Consider the following 24,285-nt stretch of genomic DNA (forward strand, 5'->3'; position numbering starts at 1 on the left):
GTCTCTAGCCTGAATTAATAATGTTGCTGACTTATTGTTTTAGAAGACACAGTCCTTGACCTGCTAGGTTGAAAGAATTGTGACTGCTCTGAACCTTCATGGGTCCTTTAGCTGTGCCATCTCCCCTGTGAATAATTAGAGGTATTTGAAGGTATTGAGGTAGAAGCCAATTTGTGTCTTTCACTTTGCATATTGTTGAAGCCGCATGAATTAATCATAAGCAGGGCAAAAAATTAACTTCTTCAGACACATATTTTGATGGGTCATGAGCGAGAATGTACAGTGATCTGTAAAATATTCTACTGATCCTCTAAGTATTAAATTATTATACCTACAGGCTAATTTCAGGGGGGAAAAAGAGTTTTCCCTCCCCTTCCTTCAGTACCTGAGTAGCATATTTGAGAAAAGAATCAAGGTTTTTTATTTCCTAGCACTGTAAAAAAGACTATAAATGAGCAATTTTATGATTTCCTGAAAACCAGATTCTTGTATTAACTCTTGATTTTAATTTTTGGTTTTTTATTTTTTGTTCTTTTTTACTTTTAAATCATTTGAGTTTTCGATTCTTAAAACTTCACCTGAAACTTCTTGTCGATTTGGTAAAATGCATTGTGCGACCCAACAAATAACTCATCTTTTTCACTTTGGGCATCTGAAGCTATTCTGAAATACCGAATCAAAGTCATGTGGATTTCCATACTTGTTTAAAATTTAGATTTACATTAAAATCTTTTTTTCCATTTTCTGTTTTTTTTCAGCCAGTGAAACTGAAATTGCATTCTTCTGTGAAGAAGATTATAAGAACTACAAAGCTAATCCCATTTCATCCTGGTGAAAACATCTCGAGGGCTTCCTTTTTGCATACCTGTATTAAGCTCTTTATTCCACTGCTGAGTTTTTGAAATTGACAAATCTTAAAAAATTAATCCCAGGCTATACTCTTTGAGCTAAAATCTGGTTATTTCTTTCTCTTCAGGTCTTTCTTTCCTTCTCTCTTTCTTTTTCTTTGTTGTTGTAAAATAATATATTATGAGAAAAACATTTGATCCTTTTAAAGGGAAATAAATTGTTATTAAAAATTATTGTGGAATATTGATTCTTAAATTATAATTTGTTTTCTAAAATTAGGAATTATTTTGGTGACTTGCATGTAGAGTTCCTTAAAAAGATTCTAAGACTAAGATCATACTGTTTATTGTCTATTTTTTCTGTAGTTTCTAATTAGAGCAACTGTTTCTGTCTGTGGCTACCAGAAATTCTGAGTTTCTTGACCCTCATGGCTACCATTTAGCTCAGGGTGTGTGATACATACCACCATATGTGCAGTTGAATTGTGTATATTTTAGGGAGGTTTTATGATGTAGGAAGGTTACTTTTTTTTTTTTTTAAGTATTGCAGCCTATACAAATAATGTTGCAGATTTTTTTTCTTTTCTTTCTTGAGCTGTGTTTTCCATCTTCAGGAACAAACTATCATAGAATCAAACTCATTTATTTGGAGAGAGGAAGCAGCAGGATGCTTGCACTTCTGGAAGAAAATTGTTCATTGAGAACAAGTCTATGTCCTGGAAGATACATTCCTTCTAAATAATATAATACTTGTGATTCCTTATTATGGCTGACCACCAGCACCTGTGGAGTCATTATTTCCGAGGCCTTTCAGTCAGCCTGCGTTTAATCAGAACTCCTGGAGAGCTTAGCTAGCTCTGTCATTGCTCCCTGAGTGCTGGAGGGCTTAGCCAGCCTTGCCGTTGCTCCCTGAGTGCTGGAGGGCTTAGCCAGCCTTGCCGTTGCTCCCTGAGTGCTGGAGGGCTTAGCCAGCCTTGCCATTGCTCCCTGAGTCCTGAAGAGCTTAGCCGGCTGTGCCATTGCTCCTTGAGTCCTAGAGAACTTAGCCAGCTCTGCCGTTGCTCCTTGAGTCCTCAGAGTTGCCAGGAGGGCAAATTGGTTTCATTATGGTCGCGTCTAACTTAAGAAAACCTATTATTTTTTAAAAAATCAGCTTTGAAAGTCTGATTAACATGATTAGAAGATGCTTTGCTTTGTTGAAAAAGTTAATAGGGTCTTCTTTAAAACAAATTCTATTTATTTTATTCATTGTTTCATTCAGGAGCAGTGTTGAATACACAGATGACGTAGCTTTTTGGGGAGTTAATAAAGAGGAAAATAAGACCCAGTTTTTGCCTCAGTAAATGCAGAAAGACATAGTACAAGCAAACGATTTTAAGAATAGCAGAAAAAGCTGCCATCAGAGCATTGTTGACAGAAATTAGTTCTGTGTTTTTTTTTTTTTTTTAAGAAGTACCAGTTGAGCTGTGTCTTAGAAGATTGAATAGGAATTTTTGCTTAGAAGAAAAGAAGGGAAAGGCTTTCTGGAAGAGGGAATAACATACACAAAGGCAAAGGACTGAGAAAGAGCTTGAGGTTTCAGGAGAAAGCACAAATTTTAGTGTCCCTGACTTTTATAGATGGTGCAACTTAATGATGTTCGACCTTATAGTGGTACAAAAGCAATAGGCATTCAGTAGAAACACTGAGTACCCATACAGCCATTATATTTTCCACTTTCAGTGCAGTATTCAATAAATTACATGAAATATTTAATACTTTACAATAAAATCAGCTTTGTGATAGATGATTTTGCCCAACTCTAGGCTAATATAAATGTTCTGAGCATATGTAAGGTAGATTAAGCTAAGCTGCAGTGTTTGATAGGTTAGGTGTATTAAATGCATTTTTCACTTAGATGATATTTTCAACCAACAATGAGTTTATTGGGACTAACCCCATTGTAAGTTGGGGAGCATCTATGCAGGAGTGTAAAGTACATGGAATAGAGTAGAGGAAGATAAGGCCAGAAAGGTAGGTTGAGGTAGGCCTTACAAGTCATGCTAAGGAGTTAGAACGGTATCTAGTAGGTAGATGGGAGTCAGTAGCATGATTTAAACAGGTATTTGATTCCATTTGTATTTTAGAAAGTGAGCTTTGTCAGCAATGTCCAGGTGGCAGAATGACTAGAAGACATCATTGAGCAGGTGAAGTTTGGAAGGCCTGGCCCAGGGCAGGGGCCGAGGGGAAGAAGAGGAGTGGGGAGGTTCTTGGTGTTACCATTTGATCGTGTGTTCCGTGGCAAATATGGTGTGGTAGTTAATTTACATATGTTGTCTCATTTGACTTTTACCACAGTTCTTCAATGGTAGCATGTATATTTATAGATGAAGAAATCGGGGCCCAGAGAGGTAAAGTTATTTGCTCAAGAGAATGCAGTCATGTGCAATGGGATTGGAACCAAATCTGTCTTAAAATCCTGACTTCCCCCATTCCATCCTGCAGCCTCCCAGTGGAGACCTGAGGTAGAATGACCTTAGAATGTTTGGGACCTGGTGAATGCCTGGATGGGGATAGTGTGGGGAGGGAGGAATGGAGACTTCAGTGATTCTTGCTGGAGTTGAGTGGCTGGATTAATGATGGCAGCAGTAACCCAAATAGGGAACTCAATAAGTAGAGGTTAAAACATATTCCATTTGTTTGCTTTGCACACATTCAATTTGCATACCAGGCTTTTTTAAAATATAAAATTAAGCATATCTTTACCTGTGCATTTTTAAGTAGATAATGCAAAATATGTATGTATAGTACCTTTTTTGGTATGTATTTTTCTTATAAAAGGTACATATAGGGTATTTTCACTTATAAACACAGAATAAAAATCAAAAATAAACATATCAACAGCAACCACCAGAAACTAGAAGAGGCAAAGAAGGATTGTTCCCTAGAGCCTACAGAGGGAGCAGAGCCCTGCTGACACCTGGATTTCAGACTTGTAGCCTCCACAGCTATGAGAAAAGACATTTCTGTTGTGTTTACAATAAATAAAAATATATTGTGACTAAAAAGGACTTTTACCAGGAATGGAAGATTGATTCAAAATTAGAAAACCTCTCAATATAATTTTCAAAATCTATAAAGGAGAAAAAAAATTATGTTTATCTCAATAGATGCCAAAAGGCATTTGATGATATTCTTGCTCATGCATATATAAAAATTAGCAAGGGAAAGAAATACCCTTAACTTGATGAAGGTTGCTCATAGAAAATCTACTTAATGGAGAAGTGTTTCAGCAAATCTATTAGATATGAATAAGAGGCTGTGGCTGGGTGCATTGGCTCAGGCCTGTAATCTCAGCCCTTTGGGAGGCTGAGGCGGGAAGATTGCTTGAGCTCAGGAGTTCGAGACCAGCCTGGGCAACAGGACGAAACCCTGTCTCTACAAGAAAAAAAAAAAAAAAAAAATTAGCTGGGTGTGGTAACTTGCGCCTGTAGTTCCAGTTACTTGGGAGGCGGAGGTGGGAGGATCCCTTGGGTCCAGGAGGTCAAGGCTGCAGTGAGCTGTGATTGCACCACTGCACTCCAGCACAAAAAATATGAATTAGACAAGAATGAACACTATTGCCAGTACTATTCAGTATGTTTCTGCAATTATGTTTCTGCAAGTCTTATTGTAGCCAGTACAGTAGGAAAAGTAGTAAGATTCTCAGATATTGGAAAGGAATAGGCAAAACATTCATTTGTAGACAATATGACTGCAAGAGGATTAAGTTTTTTTGAACTAAGAGACTTGAGTGCTGAACCTAAAATGTATTGTTCACAAAAGCTATAAAATAGTGTTATTAGATGAGTATAAAAGACCTAGAGATAGATTACATGTTTATAGATGGAAGATACCTACCTAATCCATAAATAAATGCAGTCTCAATCAAAATCCCAAAGGATTTATCATGGAACTTGACAAATTGATTTTTAAATTCATTTGGAAGAAAAATATGCAAGAATAGCCAAGATCAATTTGGAAAAACAAAAGGTAGGCTAGAAGAAAGGGTGGTTGCCTACCAGATGTCAAAATATATTCAGTGATCAAAACAAGTTGGTAATGTTACAGAACTAGATAAAATGATCAGTGGAATAGAATATAGAAACTGATAAGATTTACATGGAAACAATAGCTAATAAAGGTAGTATTTGTAATTATGAGGAAAAGGAAGATTATTTAGCACATGGCCATATATTTAAAAAAAAACAGTTAAGGGTCCTACTTCATACCATTCACTAAAATTTCAGATGGATTAAATAACTAAACATGAAAAACAAGATGATGAGTTTATTAGAAGAAAAAATGGATTATATTTGTGACCTTGGGGTAGAGAAGGCCTTCTGAAAACACAAAAGGCATATGCCATAATTTCATAAGGAGAAAGTATTTGTGTTAAGAATGATTAAAAGCAAGCCAGATGTGGTGATGCATGCCTATAGTTTCAGCTACTCAGGAGGGTGAGGGGGGCAGATTGCTTGAGCCTAGGAGTTTGACACCAGCCTGGTCAACATAGTGAGACCCTGTCTCATAAAAAATGAATTAGTAAAAACAAAACCAAAACATGTATAGAAATCAAAAGAAGCAGAAAAAATCCATCAGGCAATTGCCATGAACATTTTGACATATTTCCATCTAGATTACTTTTTCTGTCTATTTTTTTAGAGTTTCTGATCTTTTTCGTGTGTTTTAAGTCACATTTGCTTTTTAAAACAACCAATTCTGGTCCAGGCATGGTGGCTCACACCTGTAATCCCAGCACTTTGGGAGGCCGAGGCCAGTGATCATTTGAGCTCACGAGTTTGAGTCCAGCCTGGGCAACATGGTGAAACCACATCTCTACAAAAATTAGCTGGGCATGGTAGTGTATGCCTGTAGCCCCAGCTACTTAGGAGGCTGAGGAGGGAGGATGGCTTGAACCTGGGAGGCAGAGGTTACAGTGAGCTGAGATCACACCACTGCACTCCAGCCTGGGCTATAGAGCCAGACCTTGTCTCAAAACAACAACAAAATTCTGAAGGTTAAAAAAAAGTAAAAATCCTCTTCTTGCAAAGTCACTCCTTTGCGTAGCTTGGTGAGCATACTTTCAGACCTTTTTTTTTTTTTTGCACGTATGTTATTTAAACATATAGGTATGCATTTTAAAGCATTGCCATTTTATGCATTTCAAAGCGTGATCACTCTCTTAAAGATGGTTGAGAAGTCTCATTTTTTTTAAAAATCACCACTATGTGTCAGACACTGTATGTATTTTATATTATCTCATTTAATCCACACAGTAGACTGTGATAGAGCTCTGAGGAGTCCTGGTTTCCCCATCTGTGAGATGGAGGAGATAATAAGGACCACTTTGCAGAGTTTTGTGATCAAGTGGGACATTGCCTACAAGGCACTTAAGGACAGAGCCTAGCAGGAAGTGAGCGCTTATTACATGTCTTCGGGTGCTTATTGTGAGAGTGAGTGCAGCAGCAGCAACTTCATTTTGGAGCAAGGAACCCTCACCCTCAGAGATTAAGCCACTTGTCTGAGGCCTAAGATCTGATAAGTCAAAGAGCAGGTCTCTTCTGGCTTAAAATCCTACTTTCTGCCACTCTTTGAAAACAAAGGGAGTTGGGCACTTGGAGAAACATGGTAGAAAGGTGGTCAACCACAGCCAAGAGACAGTTGCCCATCTGCCTTGTTGGTGCCCCTTTATATGCATTTTTCTCTTCTCAGTTGAAGAGAACTTGCCTTTACCAAAGGAACACATGGGCCCTGGTCCCACGAGTTGGGCCAGGTTTCATGTGACTTTGAGGAACTTCTTTGCTGTAGCAAACGGGTTTTCTTTTCCTTCTTTTTCTGCCTGCGCCAGACACAGGCAGGAGAGATGGTGATGTTCCTGCCTATTTGGACACCCAGAGAACTGGCCTGGCCTGAGCCCCTTTGGAAACCTGCTGCTGATTGCTGGGGACAAGAGGGAAGAGCGGGGGCTTCCCCATTTCTGCTAATGCATGTCGGGGCATCGTGGGCCTGAGTGTCCAAGGATCTCTACTTGGACCCCTAGAGAAGTTGTCCAGCAATCTAGTCATCTTTTTCTCACTGTACGTGTACACATGCATACGTGTATGCGTGCATGTGTGTTGGGAGAAGGGCTCTGATTATTGGTTCTGGGCAGTTTCACCGCGTTTTACTTTCAGAAACTCTCATGATTGCTCAGAGTAGCAAAGCTAATTGAAGTGGAATATTGACTTGATTGGTCTGAGGTTAATATTTTGAACTCCACCATCAAGACAGTGGGCCTTTCTGTCTGCAGGCCTGGAAAGAACCCATCTGTCACGTGGAGCCGCAGCACGCATCTCATGGCCACTCTGTACCTTTCACTCTGCACTTCTAGCATTTATAGGAGTGGAAGAGGAAGGCACGGCATTTGTCATTTCTTTCCATCAAAGGAGATCTATTTATTCAATGAATCAGACCTGAGACCACTTTCCCCATCCCCAAGTGTGCATTTTGGGCTAGAATATGAGCATATGAGTTTCGATAATGGCCTTTGGAGGCTCATTTGTTGATCATTAGTCAGTGAGAGGGTCATATAGTTGTCATGACTTAAGCATACAGGATGTGTGTTGTGCTGCTCGACGATGTGGTTTGTTAGGGAGCAGTGACCCTCCTCCACTCCGTGCTGCTGCCACTTCGGATGAGTGTTCAGTGAATAATGTCATTCGTAGGCCATGAGATTTTAAGATGGAGAAAATCCATTTCAGGTCCCGGATGAAGTCATGTGACTCTTTCAAAATAGGTAAGGGCAGGCCGTTTTGGGAATGCTGCCTCAGAGACTCAAGCTTTTGGTTTTAACTTCATTTCTATTACGTCCAACACCTAGGGAAAAAACTGTCGTCCAGAATGGCATTCTTGTGATCTATCAAATTTAATCGGTCAAAGCAGTCACCAGAGCACTCTTAAGGCTGTGACTCCTTCACAGGACTAAGGCAAGTGACAGGGATGGAGGGTGGTGAGGGCTTCTTCTGGTCCATCTCTGACTTGGTGGGGAATGAGAGTGGTAAGATCAGGAGCTGTCATCTTCAGTCCACTCAGTGTTAATTCTGTTTAGCAAAGCACAACAACCTCATTTAATTTCCTGATCAGTGACCCTTCCTCCTCCCTCCGTCCTGTGACCTTGAGCCTTATGCCATCGGACTATACATTATCGCCGTCCTCCAACCTTGTTGCCGACACCTGTAGGCCCTGTGCCACTCTCCCTTATTACCTGATGATTTTAGCTCCTGGCTGACCACTGCTGTTTCTCGTAATTCAGGATAGACATAGACAAAACTTTCTGTACCCTGGGGCCTCTTAGGTCATTGAAGAATTCACTGCAACTTGCTTGTCGTCTCTGTCTCAGCCACCTCCTCCTGGAGGCACACCTTTGCCGTAGTCATTAATAACTGCACCCTAGTCCACAACACCATCTCAATATCCACCTCCTGTTCTCTGACTGCTGTCTCCTGACTTTCCATTTCTCTGCCTCTGGTTCCCCCTCCAAGGCTCGTCAACCCCCACCTTCATTGATCCTGCCGTCTTCTCACTATCCCACCCCCTGACTTGAGATCCTCTACGCCTTCTCATCAATCTCTGCCTAGACCCTTGCTGCCCTGACCCCTCTGGCCCCAGGCCTAACCCTGCCGCGCTCCACCTTCTCCACCTGCACCCAAACAGCTGCACTGCACGTGGTGGGGTGGAGGGGCAAGTGCTGACTGGCCACGCTGTCGGTCATGGCTGCTAAGCTGCAGTCAGGTCCTCACGCTGCCCTGCAGTTCCGCTCACTCTGCAGGTTCCTTTGGGTCCTCAACCCTGAGACCCCTCCTGGCACTCCCAGCTGCTGTCCTCACTTCGAGCCATCCTAGACAACATGCTCATGCTCCCGGCCATGTCCCCCACCTGCCTTCCTGTGTGGGTGGGTGAGCGAGTAGTGCTATCTGTCCTCCCTCTTGCCCGGGCTCCCCACCTCTGGAACACCGATGAGCACACGTCAGCGTTGTCCTCCCTCTTCCACACCATCAAGTTCTGCACCCCACCAGCATAGGGACAGCTCTCCCATCCAAACCCTACCACAAGAGCCACCCCATCTTCCCTTCACAGCCAAATTCCTGAACCGAATTCTCCATACCCTCTTTCCTCCATGAGGGCTTCTGTCCAGCACTCTGCTGAGACAGCTTTTGCCAAGGTCACCAAAGGTTCCTGTTGCCACAGGAATAGGATTCTCTGTCTTGGAATTGCTTCACTTCTCAGCAGCACTGGACACATGTAATCAACCGACACCCTTCTTGCCAACACTTGCTTCGCTTGGCTTCACTGGTCACTCCTCCCCGTCTTGTTTGCTGGTTCTTCCTCATCCCTTAACCTTTACAATGTGGAAGGCCCCAGGGCTCGGTCCTCTGACTTCTCTAATTATATCTTCTCCCTAGATGACCTCATGCGTGCTCCCAGCTTTAAATAACAACTAAATGCTGCAGACCCCAGATCTCAGTCCACAGCCCAGCTCCCCGCTAGAGTCCCCGCTGGGTGCTCCCTATCCCTGGTGAGGTGGCTGATAGGTGTCCTCTGATAGATGCCTCAGATGATAACACACTCCAGCTGAGCCTCTGAGCTTTCTCCCTAAGGGTGGACCATGCTCAGTCTTCTTCACTGAAGGACATGACCTCCAGTCCTCCATTTGTTCAGGCCAGAAACCTTGGAGATGTATCTCTTTTTTCTTTTACCCCCACACCCAGGCCATCAGCCAGTTCCCTCTGCTCCACGTTCAGAGTATATCCAGGGCCCAGGCTCCTCTCACCTTTTTCACTACTGCCACTGGGTCCAGGGCACCACCATTCTTACCTGGACTATTGCAGTCACCTTCCTTCCAACTGGGCTTCTTGCTCTCACTCCTACCCCACTACAATTTTTCCTGTTCTCATTCCTGCCCCACTGCAATTCTCCACCCAGCCATCACAGCGATTCTTCTAGAACGTGAGTCAGATCCTGTCATGCCTCAGTTCAAAACCCTTACTCGGAGAAAGAGCCTTGGCCTTGATCCTCTTGCCGGTGCACACCAAACATATGCATGCCCCAGGGCCAACTGGTAAACATACACATGCCCCAGGGCCTTTGCACTTGCTCTTCCCTCTACTTGCAATGACTTTTCTACATTTTTTGCATGGTTTTCTCCCTTTCTGTCAGATGTCTGCTCAAATGCCATCAAAGAGGCCTTCTCTGCTTATCCTATATAAAATAGCAAATGCTTGCCCTTGCAAAACTCATTTGTCTATCTCTGTTTTACATTTTTAAAAATCCTTTTCTGTTCCGTCTTTTGCTATTAGAATGTCTCCAATGTATAGAACAGTGGCTGGCACTTCATAGGCCAGCATGGATGTTTCTGGGATGAATGAATGACTTTAAAATTATATATATATTTTTTGTTTGTTTTGTTTTGAGATGGAGTCTCACTGTGTTGCCCAGGCTAGAGTTTAGTGGCACAATCTCGGCTCACTGTAACCTCCACCTCCCGGGTTCAAGTGATTCTCCTGCCTCAGCCTCCTGAGTAGCTGGGACTACAGGCACCCACCACCACACCCGGCTAATTTTTGTATTTTTAGTAGAGGTGGAGTTTCACTATATTGGCCAGGCTGGTCTCGAACTCCTGACTTCAGGTGATCTGCCTGCCTTAGCCTCCCAAAGTGCTGGGATTACAGGCATGAGCCACCCTGCCTGGCCTAAGATTGTATTTGAATGTTAAGGCGAAACTTTACAGATTGTTGAAGCTCATCTCATAGCAATGTATTAACAGATCTGTGTAGATTGAATACACTCTCTAGGAGTTTTTTTAGTTGAAATTAGTCATCCAGATGTGTAAAGTGGTATAGACTGAGCTCTGGAATAATTGCTCAGCAGTCCTGCATGCATATGTGTTTCAAACGGAGTTGAGGAAATGAGATGAAAACCTGTGTTGAAAGTTAGTTTTTTTTTTGTGGGTCTGACTCGGGTCACTGCTGCACTTGCATTTTCATGCGGCTGACAGTTCTTTTCTGCTGTGCGGCTCCGCGTATGCCCGGAGGCGGTCCTGAGCCTCCTGTGAGGGCTTTTTACCAGCTGCAAAAAAAAAAAAAAAAAAAACTCAAACGCTATGGTGGTTAGTCACAATAGGCAAGATAAGTGTCCTAGATTGTCATTTGTTTATGTTTGAACTGTTCCCTGGAAAACTGAGTAGAAAACTGAACAGTGGATTGTACAACTGTACAAATTAAGGCAGAATTTTTTTCCCCACTTGCCTTAAAGCAAAGTTGCTTGTTTTAAAAGTGACCTAGAAGTGAACTTGTGGTGACATTTAAAATTATACAAATTGGAAAAGCGAATGGTGCACTTTTGCATATATTGGAATTATTTGTCTTTCTGTGTTTGCTTTAGGCAAGCATGAGTGGGAGGAGAGAGCTCAGCTTGGACATACATAGGCAGCCCGGGGTTGGAAGAACACAGGCATTGTTGCTAGCTTGGAGGTGTGACCTTGGGTGAGCTGCTCGGCCTCTCCAGGTCTCAGTTTCTGGCTCTGTTGAGTGGGGATGATAACACTGACCTTCCAGAATTTCTCTGTGACTTTGTTAAGGTGGCCTAACTCGGTGCCTGCCTAAACATATTCTGTTTTGGGGAATAATTTCTGTTACACTGCTATTTTACAAAGAAATACTATTAATCCCATCACGCAGAGAGAACATTTAGACACTGAATAGGAGGTTGTCCCCCATGAGCGCTAGGCAGTGGAGCCAGGCCTCTTCCTACAAGGCAGGGGTGTCTGGCTGCTGCCCGTTCTCCCCCTCCACCTGTCAGCTCCAACCACACCACCCAGCAGTGTTCCTGGACCCAGGGAAGGACTCGTTTTTTATTTTCCAAGAACCTTCTCTTCCCATTTCATTTCCCGAGGTGCCTTGCCCTTGGATTCAGCCAGCCCTGAGCACATTACCTGTCACATGTTTCCTTGACATATCCCCTTTCTTCTGGTTGCAATTTTCCCAAATTAGGACTAATGGGCTCATTAACAACAGCCGGCACTTTAAATTTCCTTTCTGTGAGGTTAAAGCAGTCCCTTTCACTCTTCTCTGGCTGTAACTTGCTTCAAGTGGGATGAGGTGGAGTGGGGTGGTACAATGAATGGATACATAGGTTGTTCAAGGAAATATAATCTCTGGGAAGAAAAATCTTGCAAAGGCAGGTTTTGTAGTTAGAATATTCTAGATACCTGCCAGGCACCAGCCGATTAATGCCCAGCCGTTCATCTTTACATCTTGCCGAGCAGCTTCTCCTCTGGTATGACACCTTTCCTGCCATTTTAGCAGAGCCTCATTACGCAGAGAAGTCCAGGCTGCAGGTCAGGTGGAGTGGCTCTGCACTTGTCCGCCTTTGCCTACCCTTCAGCCACCAGGTGGCAGCAGAGTCTGTCTGGGCCTGGGAACTGATGAGGTCGAGCGGGTGTCAGTCATTTGTTAAGGACTGTGTTCAATAGGTTTGTCCCCCTGTAAGTCAGCCTTGGCGTCTGATAGCTGAAAGTCAAAGCCATCAGCTTGTAGATGGGGTGGCATGTTGTACTAGTGCTCAACAGCGACCATGCAATTGCTACTGCCTACAATTTTATTTTTATTATTTTTTTGAGGCAGAGTCTCACTCTGTCGCCCAGGCTGGAGTGCAGTGGCACGATCACGGCTCACCGCAGCCTCCGCCTCCCAAGTTCAAGCGATTCTCCTGTCTCAGCCTCCTGAGTAGCTGGGATTACAAGCGTGCAATGCCAGGCCAGGCTAATTTTTGTATTTTTAGTAGAGACAGAGTTTTGCCATGTTGGCCGGGTTGGTCTCGAACTCCTTACCTCAGGTGATCCACCCGCCTTCGCCTCCCAAAGAGCTGGCATTACAGGCATGAGCCACCACTCCCAGCCTAAAATTTTATTTTAAAAGTCAATGCTTAATTATTTCAAAGCCAATACCTAACTTTAGTCAATTTTACGTCTATAGTCTTATTTCCTTCTTTTTCTTTTATACCACTCTATTTAATGATGGGCCATTTCTAAAAAGAAGACTAATAATGTGTCAACGCTTTGGAAAACATCCCTGTACATTTGTTGAGGATTCCTTAAAGCTGAGGGTTGAAAGGTGGTGAGCCGGTTTCTATGGCTTCTTTGTTAAATGCTTCCTAGTACAACAATTGATAGGCAGCCTCCTCCATTTGGCCCAGGTGAGGTGCTTAAAAAATTCCTTCTCAAACCAATTGCAGGGAGACTTTCTTCTGCGTGGTGGAGGGGCTTGGAAGCTATCCTTTAGCTTGTGCATATGTGAGCCTGTAAGCAGTGCCCAGAGCTTTGGGGTCAAATGGTGACTCCCATGCAGGGGCAGGGATGCAGGAATTACTTTGCAGAGGGAATGTCCCTCTTCCCTTCTGAAGACTGAATGTTCTCACACATAATTAGGCAATGCCAGTAACTCTTTGGATAGTATACAAAACCCTACGTTTGTTTCTAGGTTATTTTAAAAATTAAGAAATCTCACTTTAAGGCAGCAGACAGAATAAAAACCAGTCTGCCCTGGTGCAGAGCGGTGCCTCTGTGGTCTCTCTTCCTGGCTTAGCTGGGTGTGGCTGACAGCAGAGAACTATTACCGGCAGAGGGCTGAGTTGGGGCTACGAGTGGGGCCTGAGACAAAGTCTGAAGTGGCAGGGTCTCTTTATAGCTCTGTGGACCCCCTTGGTGTCTAATTCCAGTCCTCAGTCCTGTCAAAGCCACCCTGCACTTTTTTTTTTTTCTTGAGACGGAGTCTCACTCTGTCGCCAGGCTGGAGTGCAGCGGCACGATCTCGGCTCACTGCAACCTCCGCCTCCTGGGTTCAATCGATTCTCCTGCCTCAGCCTCCCAAGTAGCTGGGACTATAGGCGCGTGCCACCACGCCCAGCTAATTTTTGTATTTTTAGTAGAGATGGGGTTTCACCGTGTTGGCCACGATGGTCTCGATCACTTGACCTCCTGATCTGCCCACGTCAGCCTCCCAAAGTGCTAGGATTACAGGAGTGAGCCACTGCGCCCGGCCACCCCGCACTTTAATGCAGACACCACAGCTGGTAGATGCTTCCAGACTAAGATGTCAAGGAGACTTGGTTAAGTGCAAGATGGAACACAGAAGCTAACCCACAGAAGAGCAGAATCTTAAGAAGGCCGATTTGAGGCAAAGTACAGTATGTGCCTGCCTCCTGGCGACATGAGACCCCCTGACCTAGCACACATTCTGCAGCCTTAAGGCCCCCATGTTTGCTAGAAATGCGTTGGGACCTGCCTGCAAAGGTCCTGGTAACTGGCCTTCCTCAGGCTCCAAGTCAAAGGAGCAGAGTAGTTTCTAGAGCCAGCAATTCTCTCTGTATTCTCTCTTCCTCTCTTTCCAACATGTTGGGTTTTTCAGTGTCTTGGCCCAGGGTTGCTTGTACACTTGAAAGCAGAGCAGCTTGAAGACAGATTATTTCGGTTTTCCCTGAAAGCCTTCGAGAGTCAGGGAAATTTTGCTAGAAGGCTTGAGGTATAAGAGAGGGAGAGGAGGCTGGGGGCTGGAGTGACTCACCAAGGCTGAGGGGATAGAGCTTGTGGTTTCTACCATTGCCACGTGTCTGGTTCTGGGGAGGTGACTTGTCCTCAGACGGGAATAGCTGACCCTAAGCAGGTGAGTGCCCCCTCTCCAGTCTCTGGCCTGAGCAAGGCCTGCAGCTCCCAGGTTCTGAGGGTGAGCGTCTAGCTTCTGGTGGATGGTGCTTTCTGCCAGTGTCAGGGTTGGAGCTTTCTCTGCTCTGACAATTCCACCCCTCTGTCCACTTCTCACCTTCAAAACTTGGATCAACTCTCTTGTCCTCGATGTCTTCTCTCTGGGTCTCTGTCTTCATGAGTTTATGTTTGTATTATCCCCTCACTCCCATCTTAATGGGGTTTTCAGAGGAGATGATGTAAATGAATAGATCAGCCTCTCATGTTTAACTTTGGAAATCTGCTTGCTTGCTCTCTCCCTTTCTTTTTTAAAATTGAAGTATACTGTAATCCCAGCACTTTGGGAGGCCAAGGTGGGTGGATCACGAGGTCAGGAGATCGAGACCACAGTGAAACCCCGTCTCTACTAAAAATACAAAAAATTAGCTGGGTGCAGTGGCAGGCGCCTGTAGTCCCAGCTACTCGGGAGGCTGAGGCAGGAGAATGGCAGGAACCCAGAAGGCGGAGCTTGCAGTGAGCCGAGATGGCATCACTGCACTCCAGCCTGGGCGACAGAGTGAGACTCTGTCTCAAAAAAAAAAAAAAAAAAAAAAATTGAAGTATAATTTACAGATGGTGAAATGCAAAAATCTTAGACATGCAGTTCTTTGGGTTTTGACAAGTGCACAACCCACATCTAAGTCAAGATGCAGAACATGCCCACCGCCCCCAAAACCTCCTTTGTGCCATCACAGTCCCCTCTCTGCCCCTCTGTCATCACCCACCACTGCTCTCTGTCATCAGCCACCACTGCTGTGATTTCTGTCACCATAGGTAAATTTGGGCCTTCATTTTTGAATATTTGAGGGTAATGTATATGGTCCAAATCACTCTCCCAACACAACCAACTAACAGAAGACCAACTCTAATATTATGAGAAATTGGAATTTAAGTAAGAACAATGCCATTTTATTTAAAACACACACAGTTGCGTCCAAATCTAACCTCTTCCTTCAGGAGTAAGGAGAGAAGATGTGTTGTCTTCTAGAATTTCCTTCATAACCAGAACTTCATGTCAGTTAAAAACTTCTGCCGTGAAAAAAAACTCAAGGAATCAAGAAAGAGCCTCAATGTCTTTGAACAAACATCACGTCTCCTCAGATCTTCCATGTCATATTCCCCTTTGTTGTTCTCAACAAAAACAGAGACTTCCCATCTTAGAAATGTGTATGTGATGTCTTATTAAAAAAAAAAATCCATGTTATTAGCCCTCCTTTCAAATAACCCTCTGAAGTTGTATACTTGAGGGCAGAGGCCCTCGTGGTGGGGTTGTGGGAGAGGGTCTTGGGCGGTGTGTATGTATGTACATGGGACCCTGTGATGGTGAGCTGGTGGGGACTGAGGTGTGATAGTTGCCTGGTTTCTGGCTGGTGGGCACTTCCATTATGTGGATGTTGCATATGTGACAAAAGCCATATTTCAAAATTTCAAGTATTTTTCCAGCAAGGTCCAGCAAGCTCTGCAGGACAAGCCATCAGAAGCGAGACTGAGCCAGGCATAAAACAGCCAGCATTTATCAAGTGCTTGCCCTGTCAGGACTCACTAAAGCACTTTGCAGATATTTACTCACTACTGCTCATGACCCCTGTGAGGCAGGTATTAGTTATCTGCATCTTACAGATGGGGAAGGGGAACTTGGAGGTAAAGTGACCTGTCCGAGGTTTCCCAGCTCCTTAGTGATGGGGCCTGCCAGAACCAACCATCAGGAGGGACTTCACAGGTGAAGGAAAGTTCTTATGCTCACTGGGGGTACTAGGAAGAAATTCCCAGTCTGTAGCTGGAGCAAGTGAAACCCTTCTTTGCCTTTCACTACTTGCTGATACCTCCTCAACAGAAGTCAGCTCAGAATTGCTGGAATGAACATCTCATGAGAACGGCCTCCCCTTCCCTTCCCACCGCCGCCATTGCCCTGCTTTGGGCCTCATCATTTCTCATCCTGACCGCAGAGACACTCTCCCGTCTGGTGTCCTTCCCTGCAGACTCTCTTCCACCAAGTCCATCCTTCATGCTGCTGCCAGAGTGATCTTTTAAAAATGCAAGTCTGACTGCTGTATCCCTCCCTGTTTAGAACCATCGGATGGGTTCTTGTTTCCTTCCGAATCACGTGCACACTCTAGCATGGCATAGTGGGGCTTCCTTGGTTTGATCTCTGGCTACATCTCCAGCTTCTCCTCCAGCTATGGAATTTGGCACCCCCTCCTGTCTCCCCCAGCTCTCCCCTATCCCCTTACCCTGTTCTCTCTGGGCACACCATGCTGCCACTTCCTCAGACTTCCCACTCTGGTCTCTGAGTGTTCTACCAGACTAGCGTTCATACTGGGAGGCACAGCCAAGGACCATCTTGTCCCTAAGGTCCCTTCCATCCCACCTTCCCAGCACTTCACAGCCAGGAGACTTGACCCTGCTCTCCTTTTCATCCTGCTGTGTCCTGGCCAGTCCTCTGGAGCACTGATCACACACTGTGGCCTTGCTTTTTTTTTTTTTTTTTGAGATGGAGTCCTGCTCTGTCGCCAGGCTGGAGTGCAGTGGCACGATCTCAGCTCACTGCAACCTCCACCTCCCGGGTTCAAGCAATTCTTCTGTCTTATCCTCCCAAGTAGCTGGGACTACAGGTGCCCGCCACCACGCCCAGCTAATTTTTGTATTTTTAGTAGAGATGGGGTTTCACCATGTTGGACAGGATGGTCTCGATCTCTTGACCTCGTGATCTGCCCGCCTCAGCCTCCCAAAGTGCTGGGATTATAGGCGTGAGCCACTGTGCCTGGCCAGCCTTGCTTTTTTATATACTGACCTTCCCCAAAAGATGTGGTTCTCCCTGAGGTTGAAGATTAGGCTTACTCTTGCATCTCCACAGCCTGCACACATTGGGAGTTAATAAATGCAGGGTTCTGTTATTTATGTATGAATGAATGGATTCACTTTCCTTGCTATACCATATACTCTGCTAAAAGTTACCAGGCTTTCTGGAACTTATATTAAGAAATTCAGATGCCAGCAATAATATTCAGGTAACTCAGCCTCTGCCCAAATTACTTGATGGGATTACCTGTGTCTCAGCACTAGGACCACAATTTCGGTTTCTTTTCCATTTTCTCCATGCCCTGACACAGTAGTTGGATATCCACTACTTGTTTAAAATGTCTGTGCTGATTTGAGTTGGTCAGGTTTTGGGGGTGGGATACGACAGACAGAGAAAATGGGGTCCCAGCTACTGAGGACCCAACACGTGAAAAGGGAAACGGGACAGATCCTCTTGGGAAAAAGCCCCATTGGGGCCAATTCCAGCGCCTTTTCCTCCACAGCCCGCAGAGATGCCTGTGCACTTCCCCCAAGAAGCTCCTCCAAGTTGTGTGACCCTGATGAAGGGCTTCCTTCACCGTATGATTTGTTACAGGAAAAATAAGGAAGGAATTTGGAAGCAGTTAAGGTCACTTTGTGCCGAGACTATCGCACTGTATCATGTTAAATAAAATGTCAGGTGATAGTTATTGAGTCATTCTTTTCTAACGGTTTTATGCATAGTAGATAATTTTATTATTTATATACGATTTGGATTTGAATAAATTATCAGTTTTTTAAGAATTTAATAAGAATATGTAAATACATTTGTATTCCCTATTTAAGTCAACCTAAGAATGAAATGATGAGAGTAATGATATTTTGTGAGGATGGTGGGGGCTTTTTGGTAGATGACCTCCTCTGATCTCCGCCACGATCCTGGAACACAGACATTACATCCCTTTCTTACAAATGAGAAAACTGAAGCTCAGACAGGTTAATTTGCGTAAGGTCTCCCATCCCAGAATATGGGTTCAAATTTTAGAGGTTTTTCACCTTATGCTACCTATAGATATTCAAATCTAAATTTATTCACATGAAATGATGGGTTGAATAGTTTACAAAATTATCAACAATAAGATTCTATTGACAAATACCCATGAAATATTTTTAAAAATGTCCTGTCCATGCATATGTATTTCAGTTTTAAACATGAAAAATATTTTAGCTTTTAGGTTGCCAAAAAAAAAAACCCCAAAACAGCCCACCCACTACATGGAGAGTATACAAAATGAACACAGGCTGATGATGCACATCAGTGTTTCCGTATAGTAACAGGAAACCTGGAAAGGTATCTTTGGGGTGGAGGTAATTTGGTAATATATACCCAGATAAAAATTATACAAGCCCAGTGATCCACTGAGGCCTCTTGGGGGCTCTATGGGTGCAGCGACAGGGACGCAGGAGTGCAGGGAGGGGCTCTGGGTTGCCAGAGACCTGCTGTGGAGAAGTTTTCTGCCCTCAGTAAGCCCTACAACTGTACACAGTTTAGTTTGAGTCCTATTTTCATCATCTGCAAAATTAGCCTACTTAATGCCTTTGTAGGGTGTCAGCATTGAATATTGGGGTGTCGGCCAAGTGCTTAGCCAGGAGCCTGTCTGCGGCATGGCTCAGCCAGGCGGGATGTGACATTCCCTCGTGGTCAGTGAGGCATGCTGTCCTGGCTATGACGATTGGGAGGATGTGAAACTGAAGCTGGGTGCTGGCGAATCATGGAGGCAGCTGGGAACCTCAGTGTCTCAGGCTCAGTTCCTCAGCTGGGAATGAGAAAAGGGTGTGGCTTAGGAGAGGGGTGAGCCTGATGTCTGAAACCGCTTTCCTCTCATGGGTGAGCAAGTTGAAAAGCCAGATTCTACCAGGGAGGTAGGCACGGGATGCCTTGGCTGTGCTCCCGGATGTGTGGGGCCGTTTCATCGCACAGTTGCATGGGGCTTGCTTGTGTGCTCAACTTTCCGGGATGTCCTGAGACTGGACTTTCCAGTTTCCAAGATTCAGTCCTATTGTGAAAGCCTAATATCTGATTTTTTGATTTGATTATATGGTGTAGAGAAGTGGAAAAATCCTCAAGTTTGGGTCATTAAACATTGTAAAATAGGGCCAGGTGCAGTGGCTCACACCTATAATTAAAGCACTTTGGGAGGCTGACGTGGTTGGATCATTTGAGGTCAGGAGTTCAAGACCAGGCTGGCCAACATAGTGAAACCCCGTCTCTACTAAAAATACAAAAATTAGCCGGGCGTGGTGGCGGGCGCCTGTAATCTCAGTCACTCTGGAGGCTGGGGCAGGAGAATCGCTTGAACTCAGGAGGCAGAGGTTGCAGTGAGCCAAGATGGCGCCACTGCACTCCAGCCTGGGCAACAGGGCCAGACTTCCTCTCAAGAAAAAAACAAAAACAAAAACCAAAAAACCAAAAGAACCGTTGTAAATTAGAAATGGATATGGGGAAGAGAGAGGGGGAGAAGGCAAAGCAGGAAGGAGGAGGCAGGAAGGGCAGAGCTGGCACCAAGGCAGGCCCTGGGCTGGATGCCCAGGAGTGTGGGCAGAGGGGGTGCAGCACTGAGAGGCGGACTGGAAGCTTCCATTGCCAAGCTCATGACAAAGAATGGGAGGCAGGGAGGAGGCCCACAGATCTTGCTGAGTGCTAAGCTCCTGCACCCCTGCCCCGAGCTACACCTTGGTGCCACTGTTGACAGCCAGCTCAAACCTCCAGGGAGATGTTCACCAGTGTCTCTCAGGGACCTGGGCTTCTTTCCCACCAAGGAAGAGGGAGAGAGACTAGGGCTGCCCTCCACTGTGAAGGACCCCGCTAATTATTCATGACACCCCCACGGAGTGGCTGGACTGCCACAGCTTCCCCTGTACCCATCCTCAAAGACAGCCTCAGAAGTGGACATCCGTCTTTTAGGAGGGGCTTAGAGGAGCTCTCCCAAGGACGAGCATGTTGTTTCCCCCCGCAGCCTTGAGTTTTGAAGAGTGAAGTGGGGGTGGTTAGTGATTCTAGGTTTAATGCTTCCACACGATTGCCCATTTCATCACACTCCTCAGTATTATGACATTTGGATTATTTTTTAATCTTCTCTTCCCCTTTTTGTTGTTCTGCTGTTGAACTGATTATGCAGAACTGTGTGTTGATGTCTCTGTGGCACCTTCCCTCCAGGGATGCAGCTCTGTTTTCCAAACACCCCGCTTAATCCTCTTAGGAGGGAGGATGCACCAGGGTGCTCACCCTGTCCGTCAGGGCCGGCAGAGACGGACGCTTCACAGGTGTTTGTTAACCTGGACCATGCTGGACGGGAGGCTTGGAGGCACCAAGATGCCAAATCTCTTACCCATCCCTCCAGCCAGGCATCTCAAGTGGCTAAAGAATAAATGCATGAAAATTAAGAGCCAGCTTTGCTTGAGAAAGAGAACAGGAGCAAGCTGGCTGTTGGCTGTCACCTGGAGTCACCTACTGGGAAGTGCCGAATCACCCCAGACCAAGGACGGGAAGGAGGCTTGGTGAGTGACAGTCCCACTCTGGCAGCGCCATGAACAGCAGTTCAAAGTGAAAACAGACTCCCTGCATCAGAGCCAACCTATTGGTATAAGATATTTCACTTGCGGCCCAGGGGCGTTTGTGATAAATAGATCCACACAGGATTGCCTGGTTTCATTTTTCATGTATGTGGGCTACTTGGGACACCTCTCACTTTCCCAACTTTTTATATCTTTTTTTTTTTCTTTGAGACGGAGTCTGGCTCTGTCGCCTAGGCTGGAGTGCAATGGCATGATCTCGGCTCCCTACAACCTCTACCTCCTGGGTTCAAGTGATTCTCCTGCCTCAGCCTCCCAAGTAGCTGGGATTGTAGGCGTCCACCACCACGCCTGGACACCAATTTTTATATCTTAGTGGCCTTTCCAGAACTTTCCAGAACATGTACAACATGCTCCTAGTGGGCCTGGGGATGGTTGAGGGTGGGTAGCGCAGTAAGACAGTTACTGTTACTTCAGTTTTCTTTCAGGTCTTCTGGTTGAGTGAGGAAGAGGTTTCAGTTTGGTGATGGCACGTCCTTAAGACTTCACTTGCTTCCCTCTCTCTGTTCTTTTGAGAGCGGGTCTCCACCAAGCATTTTAGCACGTAAAAAATCTAGCTAGAATTTAATCATATTATTTTGTTTTTATTTATTTTGAGGTTGTAATTGCTTTAAGGTCTTATAGCCAGTAATAACGGTTTCCTATTCATGTTAGGATGTATTTATTTGGCAAACGCTTATATAGCACTTACTCTGTGGAAGATCTGTTTTAAATACCTTAAAAAGAGAAACTGTTTTTTCTCTCTCTGTCATTCTCATTCTCTCTCTCTCTCTTTTTTTTCTTTGTGGTAGGGTCTCACTCTATCACCCCAGGCTGGAGTGCAGTGGCAGGACGGCAGCTCACTGCAGCCTCGACCACCCTGGCTCAAGCGATCCTCCCACCTCAGCCTAAGAGAAACTCTTGGAACAGAAAACCAAATACCACATATCCTCAGTTATAAGTGGGAGCTAAATGATGAGAACAAATGGACACAAAGAGGGGAACAACAGACACCGAGGCCTACTTGAGGGTGGAAGTTGGGAGGAGGGAGAGGAGCAGAAAAGATAACTATTGGGTACTGGGCTTAATACCTGGGTGATGAAATAATCTGTACAACAAACCCCCATGACATGAGTTTTCCTGTGTAACAAACTTTCACGTGTACCACCGAACCTAAAATAAAAGCTAAAAATAAAATTAAGTTAAAAGAGAAACTCTTTATTTTTCTCATAACCTAATTACAAACCTATGTGGTAAGAACTAAAATCACCCTCATTTTATAGCTGGGGAAACTGAGGTAAGAGGAGGTTAAATCAGGTTAGGAAGTAGTAGAAGTGGTGCTGAAACCCTGGCAGTGTGGCTCTAGATTTTGTGTTCTTTTTTTTTTTTACCGTTTTTTTTTTAGAGATAACGTCTTGCTGTCAGTCAGGCCGGAGTGCTGTGGTGCAATCATGGCTCGCTGCAGCCTTGACCTCCTGGACTCAAGAGATCCTCTCAACTCAGCCTCCTGAGAAGCTGGAACTACAGGTGTGCACTACCAGCTTGAGTAATATTTAAAAAAATTCTTTTGTAGCGATGGGGGTCTCACTATGTTGCCCGAGCTGGTCTTGAACCCCTGGCCTCCAGCGATCCTCCTGCCTCCCAGATCCCTGTGATTACAGGCCTGAGTCCCCATGCCTGGCCTGGACTTTGTGTTCTTAACCTCTGTGCTATGCTGCCTCTCCATAGGGAACATTAAAAATTAATGTTTTCAGGCCGGGCGCCGTGGCTCACGCCTGTAATCCCAGCACTTTGGGAGGCTAAGGCGGGTGGATCACCTGAGGTCAGGAGTTCGAGATCAGTCTGGCCAACATGACCAAACCTCTCTCTACTGAAAATAGAAGAATTAGCCAGGTGTGGTTGTGGGTGCCTGTAATTCCAGCTACTCCAGAGGCTGAGGCAGGAGAATCGCTTGAACCCGGGAGGCGGAGGTTGCAGTGAGCTGAGATCGTACCATTGCACTCCAGCTTGGGAGACAGAGTGAGACTCTGTCTCCAAACAAATAAACAAACAAACAAACAAACATTTTCAGGGAAAACAAGTGAGTAGATTTGAAGGAAACGTTGATATAAAGAAATGAGGTCCAAGCCTGGGTGGAAATGGCAGATATGGTAGAGGTGAACGGAAATGGGTGCAGCGGCTGGCCACGCTGGCAGATACAAGAAAGAAGGAGCTAGTGGATTAAACACTTACTTGACCTCAGACATGGCACACTCCTCAACAGGGTCTCTGGAGCCTCAGCTGAACATTCCTGCAGGTTGACTCTGTAGTAGAGATACCTTGCTGGAACAGATGTATTTGTAATAATACACACATGCACACACATATACTGCTGCTTTTGCTATTAGGTACCAGTCCTTTCCTTTCACCTTGGTGACAGCCATAGGGTGGTTTTCAGCTCTGCTCAGAGATAAGCTGAGGAACTCCTCCAGGCCCTATGGATGCTGGTGGTGCTGGGCGGGGAGTCAAGGCCAGGCTACTCCTGAGGCCAAGCAAGGTCTTAATCAAGTATTGAAAAGTGACTTCAGGCCAGGTGCAGTGGCTCACGCCTGTAATCCCAGCACTTTGGGAGGCCCAGGCAGGCGGATCATCTGAGGTCAGGAATTTGAGACCAGACTGGCCAACATGGAGAAACCCCGTCTCTACTAAAAATACAAAAATCAGCCAGGAGTGGTGGTGGCACCTATAATCCCAGCTACTCAGGAGGCTGAGGCAGGAGAATCGCTTGAACCTGGGAGGTGGAGGTTGCAGTGAGCTGAGATTGTGCCACTGCAGTCCAGCCTGGGTGACAAGAGTGAGACTTTGTCTCAAAAAAAAAAAAAAAGAAAAATGACCTCAGTCTTCCTACTCAAAAAGGAAAGTGCTAGGTTCAAACATGACTCTGGATCATGATTCTCAGACTTCAGCGTTTACATAATGAAGAATTTAAATCTTAGAGATTGATTTGGATTTGGCAGCTCTTTATTTTACTAAGTATGGACATTAAAAACCAAACCACACTTCCCTAAACAAAGTCCGACCACTGCCTGTCATCACTATCAATATGTAAATGAAAGGAGATCCTAACACGGAAACATAGGGAGGAAATAAACTCCAAATAACCCGTGTGTGTGCATGTTTGCACACATGTGCGTATCACATTGTGTAAGACGATGAAAACTTCTTTGGGGAACAACATTGGCAGTATTGGGAACTACCGGCCTGGAGTGCCTG

At 45.0% G+C, this 24,285-nt stretch overlaps 1 protein-coding gene across 6 annotated transcripts in view; it reads left to right on the plus strand.

The window, feature by feature from the left end:
- C11H2orf76 (chromosome 11 C2orf76 homolog) overlaps nucleotides 1-22,236 on the plus strand; it is an 89,304-nt gene extending 67,068 nt beyond the window's left edge. For 2 of the 6 annotated variants that reach the window (XM_054548600.2, XM_063712439.1), the window contains exons 6-7: nucleotides 20,823-20,979; nucleotides 21,846-22,236. In XM_054548600.2, coding sequence (XP_054404575.1) covers nucleotides 20,823-20,979; nucleotides 21,846-21,945 — 257 coding nt within the window. In that variant the 3' untranslated portion in view covers nucleotides 21,946-22,236. 6 annotated transcript variants of the gene reach the window in all.
- The last annotated feature ends 2,049 nt before the right edge of the window (nucleotides 22,237-24,285 follow it).

The sequence above is a fragment of the Pongo abelii genome, chromosome 11, assembly GCF_028885655.2.
Source record: "Pongo abelii isolate AG06213 chromosome 11, NHGRI_mPonAbe1-v2.0_pri, whole genome shotgun sequence".
Taxonomy (NCBI): domain Eukaryota; kingdom Metazoa; phylum Chordata; class Mammalia; order Primates; family Hominidae; genus Pongo; species Pongo abelii.